Genomic DNA, 15,523 nt, shown 5'->3' with positions numbered 1-15,523 from the left:
TTTATTCATCATTCTCGTATCTCACTTATTTATTCATCATTCTCGTATCTCACTTATTTATTCCCATTCTCGTATCTCACTTATTATTTTCTTATTTATTCATCATTCTCGTATCTCACTTATTTATTCATCATTCTCGTATCTCACTTATTTATTCATCATTCTCGTATCTCACTTATTTATTCATCATTCTCGTATCTCACTTATTTATTCCCATTCTCGTATCTCTCTTATTATTTTCTTATTTATTCCCATTCTCGTATCTCACTTATTATTTTCTTATTTATTCATCATTCTCATTTCCTGTTTCAGAACTGTCCATAATGTTCATGTTGTAATATAATAACATAATACTTTTTATCCCAGTATCCTTTGCACTATGCTCCATATTTAAATAGTTTTTATTGAACTCTTCATTGAACTCATCTCTCTACATTGTTCTGTTTAGAGTATGTACTGTATATATTGTGTATATTTTAGTGTGTATATATTACATAATTCATTTATTTATCTACTAAAGCGCCGAGGGCATTACGAGGTTCATGTGAGCAGCAGGCTGAGTTCCATAGCAACAAACTATTAAATCTACACAGTGATAATAACACTTGTGTATACTCAAAATTTCATATTGGGATTAAGGGAATTTCCTGGTAAAATAAAAGGTTGAAAAACTATTATTTTAGATTTTATTTTTACTTTTCCACGGACCACCTGCTGTACAGTTATTCACAGCTTTGGGAATGACTGCACTAGACTATTGGGATGGATGACTTTTACCTTCTCGAGGCCATTTATGACCGGAATTAGGAAACGAACATCCGGCACTCGTTTGTGGTACAGGTCTCTCACTCGCTCCACCAGCTCTGGGGACGGAGGCACTGGACGGAGGAGATGGGAGAAGTATTAACAGTTTGCATTTCACAGACTGGTCTTCTATTATTGTGCTGTTTGGCTGCATTCTGCGTTGATGATCTCGTTGTTGGTTACCTTTATCTGTCAAAATGTGCAGACAGCGAGTAACTAGCGTCTCTGCTCCTTTAGGACAGTTTTCAACCAAGAGCAGCAGCTCAGGAGAGTTCATCCCCATTCCACGGATCTACAGCAGGGGTGGAAAAACAACACAACTTAAGAAGTTACAGAATATGCTTCATTTAAGTCATTTTTACTTCCTTCCCTCAGAGAAAGATGCCATTCGAACAGTTCTCTCTCAAATTCTCAACCTGCAGGTTTAAGATCACAGGTTTGAGCCCTCAGCTGTGTTTTCTCCACTTCATTCTGTTTTGATTGGTCTAAAACCGGTGGGGGGGGGGGCAGTAGCTCAGTCATTAGGGAGTTGGGTTGGGAACCGGAGGGTCACTGGTTCAAGTCCCCGTGTGGACCAAAAAGGTAGTGAGCGTGGATTGGTGGCTGGAGAGATGCCACTTCACCTCCTGGGCAATGCTAGGTGCTGTTGAGCAAGGCACCGTACCCCCCCCACCCGCTCAGGGTGCTGGTTCAGCAGGCAGCCCCCCCACTCTGAAATCTCTCCATGTATAGTGCATGTATAGGTCCTGAGCATGTGTGTGTATTTCAGGCCTGTGTGTGCACCAGGCAGTTTTCTCTAGTTTACCTTCTCTTGTGGTCGAGTCGGAGTAAAAGATAAACCCATAGTCCAATAGTCCAATAGTCCAATAGTCCGGCCTTTGCCCTCCGCTGATGTTGTAACGCTAGGCTTTCCGGGCATGCACGCCTGCTGGCTATTAGAGACCTTCACCTTGTACCCAAAGGACTTTGGGATTTGGGCTAAATGTCTTATTAGTTCTCGCCTTGGCACAATTATTTAGTCTCACTTGACTATCAATGTTTTCATCTAAACCCTCGTGTTGTCTCCACCTTTGGGACCCTCTTGTGTCTCTCGGGTCAAACTGACCCGGGACTTATTTGGGGTTTTAAAAACAATTGTAAAAGTAAAATCTTACTTCATAATCGATTAACAAATATTGTCTTTATCTCAATTTCTAACAGTTGAGATAACATATATGTTGAGGGAATGCATCCCATGGAAGTGGGGTTATAAGGTTATAATTCATGTTAAAAATCCACTATGGAAACAACATAAGTGTCATATCCAGAATAATGTTCTGATTTGAGTCAGGAATACATGTTTATCTCAGAAAATAAGGAAAGGACGCTGATTTCAGGTAGAAAACATGTAACTTTGACCATTTTACTTCTTGAAAAAATTTGAAATGGGTCGATTTGACCCGACTACCACACGAGGGTTAACAGCTTTAAACATGCTTGGTGGTCCAGTTTCTCCTGAGACTTACCGGCTGCTCTATGGCTCGAAGCACGCTGCGCTTGATGTCTGCGATGGCCTCGGTGTAGACCGACGCCAGCTCGTGGACCAGCCGGTGGTTTAGGGGCAGCAGGGACAGGTAGAGGAACAGACACTGTCTCACGGTCTCTTCAGTCCAGGGGGAGGCCACCTCTGTCTCAACAAACACACAACAGCACTGTGAGGGGACAGGAGGACGGGGAAGATGCTGCTTTGCCTTTCTCCCGGCTGGCAGGGAAAACTTCAGCTGGAAAAGTTTGTGCGACACTGTTTCTAGTTGGCAGGATATTAGCAGTGCATCTATAGTGTTGGAATTTAAAATGTTATATGTGCTTAAAACACTGTGTGTGATTTGCATTCTACATTTAAGCTAAAAAGGCAAAAGCATTATTTCAGCATAAATGAAGACATGTCGGTCATGCATTACGTTTGTTGTTATAAGTATATAGTTGTTCGTTTGTTGCATTAAGTTGTTTTGCAATACTCTGTATACTATAACATAAGATGTTCTGCTACATTTTGTTGTAATCCAGCTCTCCTAAATATGTTAGAAGCAGAATTGATTGTTAGGGTCCGCGTCCTGAGTCTGGTTTCAGTCCCTCTTTTACCCCCACTGATCTGTTCCTGAACCGAGGGTCATAAACTCTCAGTCACATTCCAAATGAAAGATAACAAATAAGCGCACACACACACACAAACACACATCACTGGGGTCTAAAGACCCCCCCTTTGTGAACAAAACTAGGGGTCCAAGAGCCAGGGAGTCAGACAAAGGAAGGGGAGAGCTTTAACATGATGATCCAGGTAACTTTGTCCCAGGATATCCTATGTAGTAAAATGGATTTTGACTACTATTTGACTGAACCCTGAGAATGGAGCAGGATTTAGCTCCCACAATAGGCAGTGCAGCTGCACGGTGGCCTGACGTGGTCTGTGCCCGGGCCCGCCACAGGCCAGCGTTCCCTCTTCTCTGTGAGGAAATTATGGTGGGGCTGCTACGCCCACAGGTAGTGTGGGTTTGCAGCAACATCTGTAATAGCACTACTTATCCATGCTGCCATAGCAGTTCATATCTCATCAAATAAGCTAACTCATGACCATCTTAGTTTATTTTTTGGGGCATTTTAGGCCTTTATGATATTAGGACAGCTGAAGATGTGAAAGGGGAGAGAGGGGGCATGACATGCAGCAAAGGGCCACAGGTCGCCATGTACATGGGGCGCGTGCTCCACCAGGGGAGCTCTCCAGGCGCCCCCAGTTTATTTTGTTTAAACCTTCTTCATTATCAAAGCTACATTACAACTCTGACTGTCTGGGTTAAATCTTGAACACACACACACACACACACACACACACACACACACACACACACACACACACACACACACCCCCCCCTTAGGGGAAAAAACATGTTTTGTCTTATTCATGGCATTTAATTTCAACCAATTTCTAACCACGTCCTGACCAATGACTTTCAAGATTGATCTCAGTGACTTAAAACACTATGTCACTGCTGTAGATGCAGTTTCTAATGAACTGTGTCAACATAAATGTAGCTGTATGTGCATTTACCAGAAATGTTATGCTGCAAGAAAAGCAGTGAAAATCTGCTAACAGACCTAATCACCACTCTCCATTGAGAATGCTTAGTGTATTACAGTAAACTCATTTAAAAACGTGTTACGGGTCAAAAATGGCTGTGAAAACATGATGCAAGACACCTAAGTGACAGCCACCAGCAAGGTACTACTCTGATCATATTCAACGTATTCCAAACCTGTGTCTTTGTCAGCTCCGAAGAGCAAAGATGGAGGATTGGGGTGGACCAGAAGCTGCATGTAGTTCAGGGCAAACTTCTCAATGTAGTCCCTGAGCTGGTCCTTCTCGTACATACGCTTGAGAAAAGCCAAGGCAGTGGTCCGCACCTAAAAAATGAAAATGCAGTCAATGAAAAACAGGACAACAGGAGAAAAAAAAAAAAAAGCACCTGAGCAAACTGTGAGAGAGTGAGTGACACATGACTGAGGATCTGGACAAGAACGTGTTGTCACCTTCTCTTTTTCATGTGAGCTGAGGTCCAGAAGTACATGCAGATACTGAAACTGCCTCGAGGGCCGCTTGACGATGAGCTCCTTCAGCGTCGTCATGCCCAGATACACCCGAGACTGAAACAGAGTCACAGCGAACCGCTGAGTGGACGCACGGGGAACTGGCTCTACACGAGGAGCTGTGTCTTCATCACGTCACTCACCTCGTCCTCACAGTAACGCCGGATCACGTCCAACGCTGACTCTGTTATGATGGGAGCCTCCAGCACTAGCTTGGTGAAAAGTCTGCAAGAGAAAGAAGAAGAAAAAACAAAGCAGGATTCAGTTTTTGCTCACAACAGGCTCATTTTGGGCTTTTGTTCTGCGCCACAGCATCAGTAAATAAACACAAATGAGCCGCGTTTGACCATTTTCCATCAATATAGAACAAAACCAGTACACCATGCTATGTAGAAATCCCTTTTGGCCGTTGTATGCAGTATTAAAAAGGTTCATGGTGAGCCATTAATAAGTTAAAGATCATGTATTGATCACAATGATGTAAAAGTATGACCACAAATCTCAAATATGTATCAGTAACGCACAACAACAAGCTAAAAGCGGTGTTTCTGCCAGATATTGGGATTCGATTATTGATTATTTATTTTTTAAGTTTAGCTATTTCAATATTCACTGTACAACCGATACAAAACATGTCATGGAGCCTAGTAACATGAGACACTATCAAAACCGGCTCTTTATTCCTACACGAGGAAGATAACAGATATAAATTGCCTAAAATAAGAGTTTCTGTTAATAAGCATGGGACAATAAACAGTCAAACACAGAATATTTATTACAAAAGCTAAAGTTATGATAATAAAACACTTCCAATCAAAATCACCAGTGCTTTCCTTTAAACTGAAATGTGTGATATGCATCAGTTCAATAGCAGCATCTAAATATTTCACGTTAAACAAAGTAATAATAAACATGAAAACAGGACATTTCTGTAAAGATATCTGGGATAATGTAACATTATCCCAGCATTCATCTTGTAAAGAAAAACAGTAACTAGCATAAAAAAAATAAAAAATAAAAAAATGTTACGCCAAACACGCAAGCAGTAAAGGTCCAAAAACTACAGAAATGTGTAGTTGTGTGTAAAATAAGTTAAATAAATGAATATAAATAAATAAGTTTTGCAGCCCTAGAAACCTAAAATGCCACCTTATACTCTAAATCGCGATTTCGATTTAAAAACGATTCATCGCTGAGGCCTAATTCTTTTGTTTAAATAGGCGCTACAGGGGAAAAAGCATGCTGCAAACAGGTGAGAACGATGAGTATTTGGTCTCACCCGTCCCTCTGCTCCGGTTTCTCCTGCAGGCCCGACAGCAGGGTGTACAGACACTGGTCGTAGCTGTCCAGCAGCCCAGACGGCAGCTGGCTGAGGTAGGTGTTGTACTCCTGGTAGAGGAGAGAGAAGGCCAGGTCGCTCCGTGTCCTGATGTCCTCCAGAATAAACTCCAGCACGTCTTCTCTCATCATCCCTTCAAACTGCGTCACGAGCTTGGAGAGGAGCTTCACTCTGACCTGCCGACCAGAACACATTCAGCGCGGTTATCCTCTAGGAAACGGCACTTTTGGTTTGTAGCCAATTAACTAATTAAGTGTAACTCAATTATCCTGAAGAAAAGGAGACATGAAGCACCAGGGGGGGGGGGGGATGCTTACGTGGGACATGCCACTTTGAGCAATGGCCTTCTCTGAATGCAGGATGCGTTTGACCGCTTTGGAGGTTAACGTCTCGATCTGGGTGTCCGATAAAGGCTGGACGACGTCCGACAACCGGAAGACTTTTTTCCTCCCGGTCGCCCCGGTCATCCTGTAACAGAACAACATCATGCAGGGTAACAAGGCTGACGTGCATCACTACGGCCATCTTTGTTTTGGAGGCAGAACTCACTTGGTTTGCGCCGTAGGAAGGATGGGTTCGGGAAGCCTCTTGACCGCTGCGGGGGCCTCTGTTGCTGGAGCCTTTTCTTTCTCGTACCCCCCCACCACAGAGATGGCCTGTCCCACCAGCGCGGAGACTTTGCGCTTGATAAGCGGGTCTTTAGCATCAGAGTCCTCATTGCTGACTTCGTCTTTGGCTGTTTCGCCTTCTCTGGCTTTGCACTGCTCGAGTCCTAAGACAGCAGGTTTGTCATTAGAGACCCCAACGATATACAGTTTGTGGCTGATGCCGTTATTAAAAGTAAGAATAACAATAAAAAACAATCTAATTACAATATTTTAGCACACATATCCTTTCACCCAGCCAAGAATCTAAAATTGACACAGTTTTTTCCCACATTGAATGTGATAAATCGTCTCATTGAAAGCCTTGTTTCCAAGCAACCCCGCTATTATAATGTGTTAATTATTATTATGATTAGATAGTGTTGACAGACGGAGAAGGGGAGAAAGCAGATGACACGCAGCAAAGGACCGCAGGCCAGATTCAAACCCCGGCCGCTGCCGAAGACTCTATGGGACAGCGGCCATGTTGGTTCAGTGGGTAGAGCAGTCGCACATTTACATAGAGGTTTATGCCTCGACACGGAGGTCCAAGGTTTGAGTCTGACCTGCGACGATTTCCTGCATGCCCCTCCCCTTTCTCACCTAGCGGTCCTGTCCACTGAAGGTGGACAAGCCCAAAAAACATAATCTATGTGGCACACACACTCTAGCAGGTGAGCTAAAGGTTGCCCCTAGAACAGTTATCTTTGTGTTTCCAGTGTCAAAAGGGTTGTTAATGGTACCAATAGAACTGCTACGCTCTGTCTTGTTTTCATTTCCCCTCTGTTGAGACACATGGCCGACTTAACGATACCTAAAGGTTGAGCTAAAACACTGCAGCCCGCGGCGTTCCTCTGCATCCATAAAAACCAAAACTATATTTCCCTTCCCGATGGCTGAACTTGATCGAATTACTAATAAACAGTTAACTACCAACCCTGAGTGGATGTGCTATGATTGTATGGCCTTGCTCAGGTTAAACCTTTTGTAAATCATGACCAATAAATACAGAGAATGAATGCCAAAGAACCTTCTTTTATTGTCTAGTTTGACAGTCAGTCATAATGTAAAAAAAACACATAAATAAAGTACTTTAAAGTGCATAGACTTGTGTACTCACCAATACTAGCATTTAAGCCAGTACTGAAGGCATTCCCAATACTAGTATCCAAACAACCAGCAAAATAAAAAGGTTTTCAGCTTGTTTCTCAGCGCCTGGCTTGGCACGGCTATGTCCATCCAGTAAGAACATCCAGACAAAGAACAGATCTAGTGATTTAGTGTTCATGTCCATACGGGTTATTGTGGTTCTCAAGGTGCTACACTGAAAGTGGTTGATGGAAACGGGGCTCAACTCAGCAAGAAAGCAATAAAACACTAAACGTCTGAATGTGTGGGCTTTCCCGTGCTAGGTGTCTTTGTCTCTAACCTGGACCGATCCCAGCTGCGGTCATCTGCGTGGCCATCAACCGGGCCAGATGTTTAATCTGGGCATCAGTGCCTGCCGACTCTACAGGTGTGTACGTGGCCTGGAAGGATGCCGGCATGACATCCGGCAGATACACCATGCTGATGAGCACCTAGACACCAGACAGAGACGTGAGTTAAACTGCCACAAAGTCAGGCTTAAAGGAGAGGAATAAGCTTTAAAAAAAGAAAGCCAACAGCGCTCACCAGGTTGGCTACGTTGTCGGGGGAGAGCAGCGGGCACAGGAACTCAGCCGTGAGGTCAATGGCTGACTGTGCTGCTGGAACTGCAGCTGGTTTAGGGGCCGAGATAGGGACCGGCTCCTCTTTGTCTTCATCATCTTCCATCAGGGTGGGCTCTGAACGCAGGAAAACAAACATCAAAAACACTGGGTGTTGAAGATGGATCTGCACGTGTTTGTGTCCAACTCTCTGTCAGGATTACATCATTTCCATCAGGCTTGGTTGACTCGATTTAAAGATTTTGATGCTTACCGTGATTCAAACAGTCACCTTGACAGACATGCCACATTGAATCTACAGGTAAATGGTATTCTTTAAAGCAGTAAAGGTCTAAAAACTACAGAAATGTTCAGTTGTGTGTAAAATAAGACAGAGCTACAATAAGTTTTACAGCCCTCAAAACCTAAAATGCCACCTTATATGTTCTATTAATTTCTATACTTCTCACACGAGCGCAGCAAACCGTCCGATGACTATACAGTGAACCCTCGCTATATCGCGGTTCACCTTTCACGGTCTCGCTGCTTCACGGATTGGCATCGTGCATTGTGTTCTGCTTTCTGATTGGCTAAACAGTCCCTCAGCTTCTTCTCTACCTGGGTGTCAATAATGTTGCGGTTTATACACGTACGTAAAACAGCTTGCCAAATTTAAGTTTTCTTGCAATTTCAAGTTTCTCTAAAACCCATAATGTCGACAAAACGCTCTGCACCAACAAAGGCACTTGCGGTCGGGCCCAAAAGGCAGATGAGGACGCAAACATTTGCAGAAAAAGTTAAACTTCTGGACATGCTAAAGGAAGGTAGAAGCCATGCGTTCTAATCCAATGACTCTGGTCGCGATGGGGCAGTGCTGATCTCCGCACCGTGAAACCTTCCGTACGTATTGATGATTGAAATTATTATTTTACAGTACAGTAGTTATTTGTAGGTTAAGGTTGTAAGGTTGTAAGGTTACTACTTCATGGATTTCACCTATCACAGGTTCTTTTTGGAACGTAACCCCCCGTTCACTGTATCTATTAGATCAGAGTGTCTGTGACTGCCATCGCCTGTCACCACTCACCCATCTTGACCTTTTTCCCCTCCGTGTACTCTTCATGGCGAGGCCTTTTGCGCTGCTCTCGGGGTGCAGGTGTAGAGCGTGTTATTTCACTCTGAGGCATTCCCAGGTCCAGCAGCAGAGTGCTAATTTGAACCTGGAACTCCAGGCTGCAGGGATGCTTGAGGACGGCCACCAAGTGCAGCTTCAGGTTCTTTCGTACGCTGCTGACCTGAGACTTGGCCAGAGTGGGTGGCAGGTTGGCTGAAAAGGTTTGATTATACAGGAAAGACCACATTTAGTGTAATACTATGCACTGTCAAATGATGCATCAAGCACTAAGATCTGCACTATAAAGATAAACACAAAAAGATGCAGGTTTTAATTTATCAATTTGTTTTGAATCAACATCAGGCTTGCCTCAGGTGAACATGACTGAGCAACAGGGGCTCAGGAGCACTCACCATGCAGTGTCTCATACGCCTGGACCACCTCTGACATGAACATTGGTCTCTGGCGGGCGATGGTGGCCAGGGAGCCAAGTGTTGTGGTGAGGTTGATGCTGGAAATGGCCGGATGGACCATGAACTTCAGCAGCTTCTCCAGTGCAGCCTTTCCCTCCTCACACAAAACATCTGTTCAACATATCAAGATGGGCAAGCTTTAATAAACAGGAGCAAAAACCAACGTTAACACGGTATGTCCTCAGAGGATTCATATATCTGCCATCTCTGCCATATCTAGCCATCTGTGTGTGACCTGTAATGTTCCCACCTTCCACGCTGTGCTGAGGAAGTTTATGTACAGATTTATATGCTGATTAACTGAGTCAAATAATACAATTTCAAATGCTATAATCAATCCTGCACTTACCAGATATTCGTCAAAACTCTGGAATCACTGGAACATGCACCTGTACCTGTTTTAATCATTGGGCATTGCAATTGGTAAATTTGCATGTATGTGTGATTCTTCTGTGATATTGTTGGGGATCAGTTTGTCTATATGTATTTATGTTTGCGTTTGGTCTGAACCCCTTTTGTAATGTGTTTTTTGTTTTGTCTGTTTTTAATCTGGACCTTGAATCTGTAAATAAAGGCTACAGGACAGACTAAATACCAACGTTAACACGGTATGTCCTCCGAGGATTTGTATATCCGTACCGTAGCGAATGTAAGAGTGATCTCTGGGAACTTTGCCCAGGCTGATGTCGCCCTCCTGTCGCTTGGGAACGTCCGAGTCTGACGTCCGCGGTGACAGGGTGATGATTAATGATTCTGTGAATTTGATGGCGTGAGTGCGAACGCCGTCATTTTCTGAGTCCAGCAGGGCCAGAACATCCCCTTTCATCTGTGTGACCAGATCCCAGCATGCCTCCTGCCTCTCTGACACTGTCTTGGAGCGCACCAACCACTGGAAAGGGAGAGACAGAAGTAGAGGGTTTAAAAAGACAACAGATACTGGTAGTAGTGACTTGATTTTAAACAACAACAACCACACTGTCTACATCAAGATCTACAGCATTTACTCTTTGGGCTACGTCACACAATCTGCAAATGAGATTTTTCCATCACTGTATTTACCTGCAGAGTAACTTTGTACAGTTGTGTGAGTGTGAGAATGGCTTTCTTCACCACGTTCACACTTTCATCCTTCAGCAACATGTTCAGATTGGCGATCAGTCTGAGAAGAAGTTCATTGTCCCTTTTACTGGAAAACACAGAAAAGAAAAAAGGACTGAGAAACCTGAAAACCTCTTTTGTTTTATGAATGTTAATGTACAGCCACGGGACAGGAAGACGCGTCTAATTGCTCACCATGCTTCCTCTATGAAGCCAATCACAAATTTCCTCACTTCGATAGACTTGTCAGTCTGGAAGGCGATCAACTCCTACAGGACAAACGCCAACACAAGAATCAAAGTTTAAGGTTACTTTCCTAACATGCTGATAAAGCTCTTCAGCACAATGTGCCTTTTTACACTAAATACAGCTTATGTATTCAAATAGCTTTATTTCAGGTGTAAAAACAGCTAGATAAGAGACAGGTTTACGGGTTTAGGCAAGGCAGCTTTATCTGTAGAGCACATTTCAGCAACAGGGCAATTCAAAGTGCTTTACATAAAATCAGTTAAACAGATAAAACACAAGTACAAACAGTTAAAAATCATAAGAATCAAAAACCGATAAAACGCATGAATAGACAGTTAAAAACAAAATAGGAGTTTTTAAACTTGAGACTACCTTTCACACTAAATAGTCGATGTTAGTGCTATCCTTCGTGATCACCTCAGTGTCACTACCTTTCACGACTCTATTTTTAGAGACGTTACTTTCGTCTCTGACTCTTCTCCACACTATTTAAGCCAATATAGTGCTGCCATTCATGTCTATCTCGACTCTACACATTCACACTTTTTCTTTAAAGTGCTACCCCTTGAGTCTTTACTTACATCCAAGAAATTGTCAAGAAGAGAAGGATCCTTGTTAATGATGAGCTCCTGGACCTGAAAATGACATGAGTTAATGGATTAAGTATTGTCCTCCACTGAATCCCTACTTCATAGGATTGGGGTTTGCCTCATATCCCATGATACACTGGGGCGGAAGGGAGGGGGGGGGGGGGACAGCCAGAACAGGGTGCAGTGCATTGCAGTTCAGAGTAGCCAATTAATGGTTGGAAAACTTGTGTGTAGGTAAAATACAGTAGTTTGCTCAGATGTGCAACCAATGTTGCATTAAAATAAGGCTAACATTATAATGCTTTTTATCTATATACCTTTTCAATTTTACAACAGTGACAACCTGTTTAAATAAACAGACTACAAACCTGTTTGAGCACGGTTAGCTTTTCCTCCGTGGCTATCAGCGCAGCCTGGTTCAGAAGGTCCACCACCTGCAACCGAAAAGGAAACTCAATCAACTTCTCCTCTTATAAGCATGTGTTTATATACAAGGAAATCACTACATGAGTGCACACTTCAAGAAAATAGATGTCTGGCTGCACCCTAACCAAACCTGTACTTACTCTCCTGTGGTGCACATGTAAAGCATAAGAGTTGCTTTCAAAACACTATTTACTGAGACTCAACGTAACAGTTAATTGGACCGTTCCCACTTACTTAATCATCTTAATAACGAACCCTTTGCACTGATTATTTTACAGTGAGCCCTGTGTATGTGCAACCACTACAAGGTAATAACAACGGTGCCAAATGTAAGGAATAATCAAGGTTTATTAGCAGAGCAGTGGGAGTTTTGGTAATATGTCATTGGCCAATGCTTCAACCAAGCATCAATGAGGTTAATCAGCTGATCCCTCCATCATCACCATCATAGAGACTGCAACTTCATTCATTAAAAGGACCAATGCTGCTCTTTCACATCAACATTTTAAGTATTTATGTACTGTATATATGTTAACGGATTAATTTAAGTTGAGCATGACACTTTTATTGTGTTGCCAATTTGCCAGTTGCTTTTAGAAATACATGTTTCCATAGATGTGCCTGATCAGCCATATATTAAGTAAAGCGGTAGTAATATTTGCGGTTTGATGCCAGCTGATATATTGAGTCACCAAAACAAACCCAGCCAACACGGTTAATGTTATTATCAGGTTATTAGGATGTAATATAAGGGGGCGTCCCACTTTGGGCTCCTTTAAGAGCCTGGTAAAGCTGTGGCTTCCAGCTAACCACACGTGTAACTTGTGTTTTTTCTGTCTCCTTTTTAAAAAAAATATATATATATATATATATATACATAATATATACTAAATGCTCCTATCCGATGTCTTTATTTACTGTAACTCCAACCTGCCTGTTGGACTGCAGATGGAAATTAGCTCTCGGGCCACAATCTGGCACATTTCCGTGTACTGTACATCAATGTGCATCAATGTCCTGAATGAATAAATGGATAAATAAATACATTTATAACAGCTCACCCTTTCACTGGTGGTCATATCGACGACATGGGGGGTTTGAGTGTCCCCCTCCTCGGAAGAAAACTCCATGCTTCCCTCACTATGTGGACAACATAGTCCTCAATAGCCTGTTAAACACTGCAACCTGTGTGACACATAAACGAGGAATATGATGACAGGAATATGAGGAAAGTATACGACTCTATGGGATTAATCAATGTAATGTTTAGAGTGTGCTAGCAAGTCTGAGGTTAGCATGCCACACATACTCCTCATTACAATTAACTTCATTGTTAAATATGTGTGGCCTATTAGTGTTATACTACTAAAATACAATACACTATATACACCAGTAATAACATGGGTTTAACGATTAGTGTCATAACAAAAAAGTACTTTCTTCTAATGCAGCGCGCTAGCCCCATGCTAACCGTGTTGCTAGCTAACACTGCGAGTTTTAGCATGAGCTAACTGACGGATATGTGATAGTGATAGCTTGCTAGATAGCTAGACAGTTACTTACAACTACACAGACTCCTTTACAGACTCGTTACGTAGCATTAGTAGATTTAACATGTCCAATGTTCACGTTCAATAGCTCTGTGAAGCTGCCATGTTAGCGGTAAGCGGTTAGCGGCGTTACTCTTCTTCTACTGCTGGTAAACGCGTAGCAGCAGGCTGCAGAGACAGAGACAGAGACAGCGCCACCTGCTGGACACATCAGCGCCTGCGCGCGGTTTCACACACACTTTGGCCTAGTAAGCCTGTGTTGTTACATGCATTTAATACGTTTTTTGTAATTAGCAAAAACAGACCACCACAATAAGACACAACACAGATCCAAACACCAACACCATATAAAAACCATCATCAAAATATAAGACTATATTTGTCCCTCGTGTAGCAAGGTTTCAAAATAAAATCATTTTCTACTGAATACAGAGTCAGTGAAGAACTGAGTTTTGTTTTGTATTTGTTTGCTGTTTTTAAGATATTAACTCCCTGTGCGGCGTCCTTAAGTGCCGAGAAAGGCGTCTTTAAATAAAATGTATTATTATTACTATTATTATTATTTGTGTAAGTCTGCTCAGCCATGTTGTTTGTCTTGTTTTTTGTATTTACAGTATGTTTTCATCAATATTCTTCTCAACCTACAGTAAAAAGCTGCTAGTTTTATTTTAGTATGATCACAATAGACAGTAAATATTGACATGGGGGTGAACCCTGTGTTTTTCAACATTAGCAACTGTCAGACCATAAATAATACATTACACTTTTACATCTTCCTTAACTCTATTACGCTATTTAACCACACACTGCTATGTATTTAGCTGTGTTGTAAATATATATTCAGCTGTAATGGTCTAAATGTATAATTTGAGTGTTTTTTCAATCATGTTTTTAATCAACAGAATGACTAAATGTGACTTTTCCAGATTTGCCACGATAAGACTTCATATCCCAGAAGCCTCTGCAGCACATAAGTGATGTCACCTGATAGTGAAGAGGGAGGGTGTGCTAATGTTTACAACCATTGGGCTGTCGATAGTTTTATCGTAAAAACTGTGATTTTGTCGATATTTCAGCAGCATATGAGAAGACACGAACATAATGACGCAGACTAAATGACCTCTTCTCGCTTTCAGGTAACAAAGCTACTTAAATTAAGCATTTAATCACCTAGCTAACCAAACAATCCCGTTAGCACGTAGCTCGTCAACGCTATCTGATATTGATAAACAAGTAAACTTAGCATAGCCCAGCGATGCTATTTGCCAACGTTAGCTAACTACACACATTTGATGGACTTGAACCAACTCCTGTCAACAAACTAACGTTAACCTTACACTAAAACACAACCTATAACCTTAATTATTGAGTCTGTAACAGTTACAATTTAATAGCTAGCTAGCTAGCTAGCAGGCTAGCTCGTAAGATGTTTCCCTAGCTAAGCAACGGCTAATCTGTGAACGAGAACTTTGATGGAATGCACACGTAGCTAAGCTAGCATTAGCATGTATGAAACGTTAGTGACCCAGTTAACTAAGCTAACTCTTGAAGTGTGTAGCTATACATTCAGTAGCATCACCAGCATGTTGTTTATTATGCAGCATCACAGCTGACATTTAGCTTAACTGTTATTGAACACAGGGCAGTAGAGATGTACACTTTATCTTCTTATTACACCATATTGTCACTTATTGGAGCGGTACCATTTTCACTGAAGTTTGCTGGACTTTTAGACTCAGACTTCTCTTTATTAATCCTTTTGAACTGAAATTTCAGCTTCCGTTTTTGCAAGAAATACAATATAGAGAAAAACAACAACAGCAATACTAATAATAAGGAACATTCGTCTGTAAAAGGACATTAACCATAACATATTAGTCAAAAGTGTCAGTGTGTGTGTGTGTGTGTGTGTGTGTGTGTGTGTGTG

The 15,523-nt window shown here is 42.1% G+C and overlaps 1 protein-coding gene across 5 annotated transcripts in view; it reads right to left on the bottom strand.

Moving 5' to 3' along the window:
• sympk (symplekin) overlaps positions 1 to 13,770 on the bottom strand; it is a 20,375-nt gene extending 6,605 nt beyond the window's left edge. For all 5 annotated transcript variants that reach the window (XR_004658448.1, XR_004658447.1, XM_034884924.1 and 2 more), the window contains exons 1-20: positions 13,610 to 13,770; positions 13,108 to 13,231; positions 11,989 to 12,054; positions 11,612 to 11,665; positions 10,977 to 11,050; positions 10,743 to 10,869; positions 10,323 to 10,572; positions 9,624 to 9,794; positions 9,184 to 9,423; positions 8,083 to 8,234; positions 7,838 to 7,988; positions 6,314 to 6,536; positions 6,082 to 6,232; positions 5,705 to 5,940; positions 4,569 to 4,650; positions 4,369 to 4,482; positions 4,095 to 4,242; positions 2,310 to 2,470; positions 988 to 1,096; positions 778 to 878 (exon numbers count right to left, since the gene is read on the bottom strand). Coding sequence is in view for 3 of the 5 variants with exons in the window: in XM_034884924.1 (XP_034740815.1) it covers positions 778 to 878; positions 988 to 1,096; positions 2,310 to 2,470; positions 4,095 to 4,242; positions 4,369 to 4,482; positions 4,569 to 4,650; positions 5,705 to 5,940; positions 6,082 to 6,232; positions 6,314 to 6,536; positions 7,838 to 7,988; positions 8,083 to 8,234; positions 9,184 to 9,423; positions 9,624 to 9,794; positions 10,323 to 10,572; positions 10,743 to 10,869; positions 10,977 to 11,050; positions 11,612 to 11,665; positions 11,989 to 12,054; positions 13,108 to 13,176 (2,679 nt within the window). In the remaining 2 variants the exon portion in view is untranslated. The remainder of the gene's footprint in view (positions 1 to 777; positions 879 to 987; positions 1,097 to 2,309; positions 2,471 to 4,094; positions 4,243 to 4,368; positions 4,483 to 4,568; positions 4,651 to 5,704; positions 5,941 to 6,081; positions 6,233 to 6,313; positions 6,537 to 7,837; positions 7,989 to 8,082; positions 8,235 to 9,183; positions 9,424 to 9,623; positions 9,795 to 10,322; positions 10,573 to 10,742; positions 10,870 to 10,976; positions 11,051 to 11,611; positions 11,666 to 11,988; positions 12,055 to 13,107; positions 13,232 to 13,609) is intronic.
• Positions 13,771 to 15,523: the final 1,753 nt, after the last annotated feature.

The sequence above is a fragment of the Etheostoma cragini genome, chromosome 11 (genome assembly GCF_013103735.1).
Source record: "Etheostoma cragini isolate CJK2018 chromosome 11, CSU_Ecrag_1.0, whole genome shotgun sequence".
In the NCBI taxonomy this organism is placed as follows: Eukaryota; Metazoa; Chordata; class Actinopteri; order Perciformes; family Percidae; genus Etheostoma; species Etheostoma cragini.
The sequence above is the reverse complement of the archived record's forward strand: the minus strand, read 5'-3'. Positions and strand labels throughout refer to the sequence as shown.